Source organism: Bremia lactucae, linkage group LG2 (assembly GCF_004359215.1).
Source record: "Bremia lactucae strain SF5 linkage group LG2, whole genome shotgun sequence".
NCBI classification, from domain to species: Eukaryota; Oomycota; class Peronosporomycetes; order Peronosporales; family Peronosporaceae; genus Bremia; species Bremia lactucae.
Genome location: NC_090611.1, coordinates 4,662,383 through 4,668,937, shown reverse-complemented (window position 1 = coordinate 4,668,937; position 6,555 = coordinate 4,662,383). Strand labels below are relative to the sequence as shown.

General features: G+C 44.4%; 3 protein-coding genes across 3 annotated transcripts; all 3 read left to right on the top strand.

The window, feature by feature from the left end:
- Positions 1-532: 532 nt before the first annotated feature.
- On the top strand, positions 533-1,291 carry CCR75_000735 (uncharacterized protein; the record flags this gene model as incomplete). Its single annotated transcript, XM_067958841.1, has 1 exon — positions 533-1,291. The coding sequence occupies one exon, from the start codon at positions 533-535 to the stop codon at positions 1,289-1,291; it is 759 nt and encodes a 252-aa protein (XP_067821938.1).
- A 1,614-nt stretch (positions 1,292-2,905) lies between these two features.
- Positions 2,906-3,526, top strand: CCR75_000736 (uncharacterized protein; the record flags this gene model as incomplete). Its single annotated transcript, XM_067958842.1, has 1 exon — positions 2,906-3,526. One exon carries the CDS (start codon positions 2,906-2,908, stop codon positions 3,524-3,526), a length of 621 nt encoding a protein of 206 aa, XP_067821940.1.
- A 362-nt stretch (positions 3,527-3,888) lies between these two features.
- Positions 3,889-4,986, top strand: CCR75_000737 (uncharacterized protein; the record flags this gene model as incomplete). The annotated part of the gene is made up of 1 exon (XM_067958843.1): positions 3,889-4,986. The coding sequence occupies one exon, from the start codon at positions 3,889-3,891 to the stop codon at positions 4,984-4,986; it is 1,098 nt and encodes a 365-aa protein (XP_067821939.1).
- Between the last annotated feature and the right edge of the window lie 1,569 nt (positions 4,987-6,555).

Sequence of the window (6,555 nt, the reverse complement as noted above, 5' to 3'; positions counted from 1 at the left end):
GTAATTTGAATCAATAGAAAAGGAATGGTATAAAAGATAAATCGAAATGAGTGGTCATGGGCTCAGCGAGTTGAATGGTCCTGACAATCTCGCGCTGGGACGGAGATAGTGTGCGGTACAAGGAACACCTGTTTATTTTACTTAGCTAGCACTACGTCGTAACGAAGTATACTTACTAAACAGTGTAGAGCAAATTAGAGACTGTTTCTTGTCGTCGTTATTTTTAATATTCATATCCTTCTATGGCTAGTATGAAGGACTTAGACCTTTGTCCATCTGTAAACTAGAATCGGTTGCCGCACTCTATCTCTACAGCCTTACCAAATATACATCAGCCAAAGGATCATGTTTTCCTAAAATTTTACTTAGTTAAACTGTTTGCTAACTGGCATTCTTTTTTTTAATTAATAACGATCTGGCAATAAAATCCATTCAAATAACAAAATAAAAATTTCCAAAAAATAACCTACCCCCCGTTCTTCCGAACACTTTCTTGAACAGGATCCGCAGCAGTCGACAAAGTTTAGCAACGATGTCGGACTGGCGCCGTGATCTTCAGCTCGTGGGCGTCGTTTTCATAGTCACCACGGCGCTATTAGGCGTGATGTTGCACTCGCTGGTAATCTCGACGCTCACAGACACCGAGTGGCTCGCGCTTCGACTGCCTACAACGCTCGAGGCAGCTCAAGAGCTAGGCAAGACCCTTCAGAGCTTCTCCGAGCGCCAACGAGGTTCACTTTTGCTCGCACACATGGGCTGCTATCTATACCTGCAAACATTTGCGATTCCGGGCACCGTATTTTTCAATCTATTGGGCGGCGCGTTGTTTGGGATGACGCTGGGATTTCCTCTGTGCTTGGCTAACAACACACTGGGATCGGTCTTTATGTTTCTCCTTTCGCGGCGTTTTGGCTACCGCGTCGTCACGCACTTTTTTCCGCAAAAACTCGATCGCTTAAGAAGTATATTGGACGCACATCGCGACGAAATGGCGCTGAATATGATATTCCTGCGCGTATTTCCATTCACCCCCAATTGGTTTATTAACATGGCGTCGCCCCACTTGGCCATTCCGCTAGGCCAATTTACGTTAGGCCCGCTATTTGGGCTCGTTCCGTACAATTTCCTGAGCTGCAAAGCTGGGCTTATTCTGCGCGAGCTACGATCGCGTGGAGACATTATTGATAGCGCCACGACGATGCAGCTTATAGTGGTTGCTATCGTAGGTGGCCTTGTGCTCCCAAGACTAAAGAGGCGTTTTGCCACGACCACTGGTACCAAGCATGATTAAATTGAGTGTTTAAATTACGTTTGTCTTGTCCAAGTTTTTGCTGAATTGAGTAAGTTTCAGATAATTAAAAAAATCTAAAAGCTATCATTCAGCGTGTATCAAACGCACTATTTTTTTTTTTGTTCGTCGGGACCAAGCTAGACAAAATAAATGTCAGAGATACTTCTTATTCATTCGACGCCAGGCCAATTAGGTCTGCAGAGCTCTTATTGGGTTTGACTATCACAAGGTGCGTAATTAGATCCCGAATTTTCAGTATTTAAAATGCTAGACACGGGCGGATTTTAATTTTTTTCTGACAGACTGTAATCGTGAAGGTCTTCTTTCGTTGGAATGGATATGCAAATCTTTTAGATTATTATTAGAGTATACAATTATACGAGTAGTCTGCGCTGGTGCTCCCTCGCACTGCAGCAGCAATTTTCAATTATTTTGTTTGGCGGGAGTTGTTATACCTTTTAACGATTACTTTCAAACAGAAAAAAAGTTATCGCGATTACAACTTAAGATTCTGGAATGTGATGCTAAAAATTAATGGCTAGAACACTGCGATGTAAGAAATAGCTAATTAATTTCAAGGGAAAGCACAATATCGTTCAAGCTAATGCGAGGTTTAAATCAAGCTGTCGACGTCCTAACTGCAATAAGCCACGAAAATGCAGGCTGTTTTCCGTATCAAAACAAAAGCAGCCGACCGGCCGTGATGGCAAAAGGTGGTTCTACCAAGAGAATTCAAGGTGCCTTCCTCTAATATTTTAAGCGCAAATAGGTTTTCATCCGACTTCTATACAAACACGTAAAAACTCGCGGTACTCAAAAGTGATTAGCAAGCAACTTAACGATTTAGAGGTATGCCAGCGTCGACGTCCTGTCATGTAAAAAGACGCATTCTTCACATTGCCGTATTAAGACGCAATTTTTTTTGCGAAGTCTTCGGGGCCGTGTAGGAGTCACTTAGCTTGCTCATCACCAAATAAAAAAATGCTCTTCGATCAATCGCTGCAAACTTTCATGTTCCTCGCGAAACAAACTTTTGCGCAATATTGGACGCATATTCCCAAAAACAGTTTATTATTTGCGACTGAACTTCATTGCAATGTGCGCTCATGAATGTGTTGGAGGTCTCCGCATTGCATAATTCAGAGGAGTGCTATTATGTAAGGCACGAAAATATTCTAGATCGTGTTTTTCTGTCACATGCAACAGGCTTTCTAGCTACTGGTAGCGTTAAAGACTTGCATTGGCCTTGTATGCAAATTGCCTGAGGTCACTTTAGGTTTTCCGACACTATTTAAATAACTCATGTTACAGCTCTCCCGTGACCTCAAGAGCAAACGGTTGTATCAGACGATGTACTGTATGTACAGTATTATTTACGCTACTTTTTTTTTGCAGTTTCCATTTTGAGGTTGTCAAGGATGTAAGAAACTATTTTAAATTTTAAATTTGAGCTATTATGGAGTATTAAGCGGCTAAAAAAGCATCTTCGGCTACTATTGCTTGTCAGCTTGAAAATAAAAAAAGTTTTGAAGCAATAATGGACTACGTACCTAATATCACGCTGTACAAGAAATGACTCAAAACCAATAAAAACAACACTCTTCGCCTTGCGTCATGGCCTTCATGTCGGTAGCTCGTCAGGCACGCGCCACTTCTCGATTCCTCTATTCCCGTATGCGCGTTTGTCCTCTTGTAGCTAATGAGCAATTCTTGCAGCGAACGAAGTGGCAGCGCTTGCCCTGTGCGATGGAGTCTCCGATCCTATCGACTCGAGTAGGCTTTTTGCGAACAAAGGTGAGCGAGCGTGTGGTCCTGCCAGAAGAGAACGAAATTGAACCTACGCTAGCATTTGACGACAGTGAAATGACAATTGAAGATGCTTCGATTGAAAACTTGCTGAAAGAGCTCAATGAAGTTTTTGAAATTATTGCTGCTGTGCCACTGATGGATGAAGAGGAGTATGGGGAAGTGCGCCAACACTTTGAGAGTGGCAGTGGTCTTGATGAGATTGATGAACGTGGGTATAATATTAAAGCTGGGACGCATAAGATTTGGAAGGGTGAGCGCGACCTTACAAAGATTGTTGAGGGATTGGATACCGATTCGGCCCAGATTCTGCAGCGTATCCTGCTCCACACGCTTAATATTGAGAGAAAAGTGCGTGAGATGCTCTCGAATGGTGGAGTTGATCCCGATGACAAAGATGAGTTGCAAGAAGACAATCAGGTCATTTGAGATTGTCCGTTAAAAAAGAAGTCATCTCGACACCATCAAGGTATTGCGGAGATCTTGGTCGAGCCCGCGTGCTTTGCTTTTGCTCTTAACTTTTGATTCGACACAGGCAATCAAGACGTCTAAGTCCCGTATAAATGATGTACGTATACTTGCACCATTGATAAATTCTCCTTATCTTATGTTAGAAATAAAGAACGATTGTAAGAATACCTCGCCGTAAAATGCACAAGAAAATGGGCAACATGTAATTTCAGGCATGACCCGAATTTGTGCTCATTACGAAAAACGCATATTTTGCTCTCAAAAAAAGTGATAAATAATTTTATTCATTCTTGCCTTCAGGGCTCTGAAAAGCGGTGGTAATGGGCTTCGTCGCACTAGCTCGTCAGACGCTTATCGTTTCTCGCTTCCAAATGCACGCGTCTACACGCTTAAGCACAGCAATTCCCTGGCAACAAATGCATAAGCACCGCGTGCCTTGCTCTATCGACCCTCCATTCCTATCAACCCGAACCAGCAGCATTAGTTTTGTACGAACAAAAGTCAGCGAACGCACGCTCCGTCGGAAGAAATTACGCGTCAACAAGAGCCAAAAAGGAGTCAAGGTGCCAATTCTTAAAGAAACGTTGCGCAAGCTCTATTTGCGTACGCATCCGGATCTCTTTGGACAGTATCCAACGCAGCAGCGCGCAAATGAGGAATCGTACAAAGAGCTCTTGGGCATCCTGGACGCCATTGAGAAACACAATCAATTTCCCCCAGCCAAGACCTTAAAACTTCCATTTTTTTTAAAAACACCTATCGAGGGTGAATTTAAAGAAGTCGAGTTGCAACTACGCACGACGGGAGGTGCATGTAATACGTTGGTAGAGGAGGCATTGGGTCAATTTTTCAGCAACTGTGGGCTCCCTGAGGTCTTTCAATGGGACAAAGGAAGCTGGGGCAAAAGTGTAGGTAAACACGCAGTAGAGAATCCAAATTTAGGCTTTGAAAAGGAAGATGAAACGCATGAGAACGACCGTCACGAGGCCAAGCGCGAAGAACGGCATTCTTCAGCTCCGGCTTATAATCCCGTGGATCGTAAAGCACCAGAAGATCATTCGATTGAAAAGGTTCTGAATGAGTTAGACGACACGTTGCAGCTTATTGCTGTCGTGCCATATCTTGACGACGACGACAAGCAACAGCAAGCTATTAAAACTCATTTTGAACACGGATCAGGTCTCGATGACCTCGATGCTCAAGGGTATTCACTGAAAGCGGGAGTTATTCAATTGTGGCAAGGCGAACGGAATCTACAGGCACTGATTCCTGGATTAGATGGCGACTCGGCGATTCTAATGCAGCGAATTTTGCTTCATACCGTCGATATTGAAAAGCGTCTCGAGAACGTCATTGCTCAAAGCTCCTTGGACGTTACGAGATTCACTGCGGAAGCTTGTAATCAACAGAGCGAGTAAAGATTCTTGGATGACTTTATCGATAAAAGATTATCGCGTTATGTGGGCATTTACAATGAATTAATTGTTAAGCACTGAACTTACATGCCCAAATGCACAAAAGATGACACGGCACTAGGACCTGCACCCAGGATTGGAAAGAATAGTGAATTACTTCTTTGAGTCGCTGTCCTAGACAGGAATTAGCTCTTACATAACATCGAGTGACCCGGGGCCGTCAGTTTAGCACGAAATGGAACGGGGTGTACCGTTAAAACATGAATATTATTTCTGTAAGAGAAAATAATAAAGAAGTATTTACGTTGGAATTGTTATATTCAACTTAAATTCCTAGGTACTTAATTGAAGTAATAAAAAAAAAACCTACCACTTAAGTGTGCTTCATATATATGTGACCCACCCTTATGTATGTGATGCACATTGGTACATCCTAGCGTCATCCGCTATGCGAAATACCCAAAAACGATACGCTCGCAGCACATATTAGTCTATCTACAAAGACGGCATTTATGCTAGGTAATAACAGAAATTTATATTTAATGCGATTAAATATAAATCAGTCTTAAACTTACAATATACTTGATAAGTTTGCACGAGGAGCCGGATTACCGCTCCCGTGACGACACTTTTATCAGTGTACTTCGTGAGTTGGGTGAGGTCGCTAAGGCGCCCACCACAAACCTCACTGCACGTGAGAGAAGGCGGTAAATCGTCGAAGGTGTGTGCGTGCGTAGTACGTGGCAGCTTTAAGTAGCGCCCGTCTACACTTGGTGGAACTTGAAATCCTTCCCACGACCCGCATCTTTGAGCGTGTACGTGAGGATGAGCCTCAATATCGATTGGACTCATTTCCCCCCACCTCCGAACATCATCGGGAGTTGGCTGAGCAGACGGCGCAGGGACTTAGGGAACAAGCCATGGCCAGGGTCTTGGGTAGTCTCCTGAGCAACATGTTACTCAGTTGGAGCAGTTTGACGCACTCATGCTCGGACAGCGAAGGGTCGCGTCCGAGGCACAAAGCCATGCTACGGCGGAGTCTGTCACACAGACTCAGGATGAGCTAAGGCGAGAGCAGGCTCGAAGCGAGGCTTTCAACAGGACTGTTAAGATGCTCTCCGCTCTCAGCCGAGGCTTATTCGGATGGACCCGCCCAAGTTCGATGGAACTGCAGCGCGCACGATATCCATCGGCTGTTAGCAGTAAAGCAATGCGGTGTGTCGCAGCTAATCGAAGATGACAGCCCGATGGTGCCGTACTCCATGTCGCACCCGCGCGGTAAAGCCTCAGAGTGGGCTTACTCGGCGGGTATAGCGTATTCAAGGTGTTCCCTTCATGGGCGATTATAAGACAAAGACTCGCGCCATGTGCCAGCCACCAAACAACGAGGTGTTGCATAAGGTGCGCGTTTTCGGGGCGTGGCAGGCGAAGCGATCTATGCAAGAGCATGTGCAGGAGATGCACTAGCTGTCGGGATCAATTACCGTAGGTCCGATTGGGGAGCACATAAAAGTGCCCAAGTTTATGAACGGAATACGTCATGGCTCATCGTGACAGGCTCTTATTAGAAAG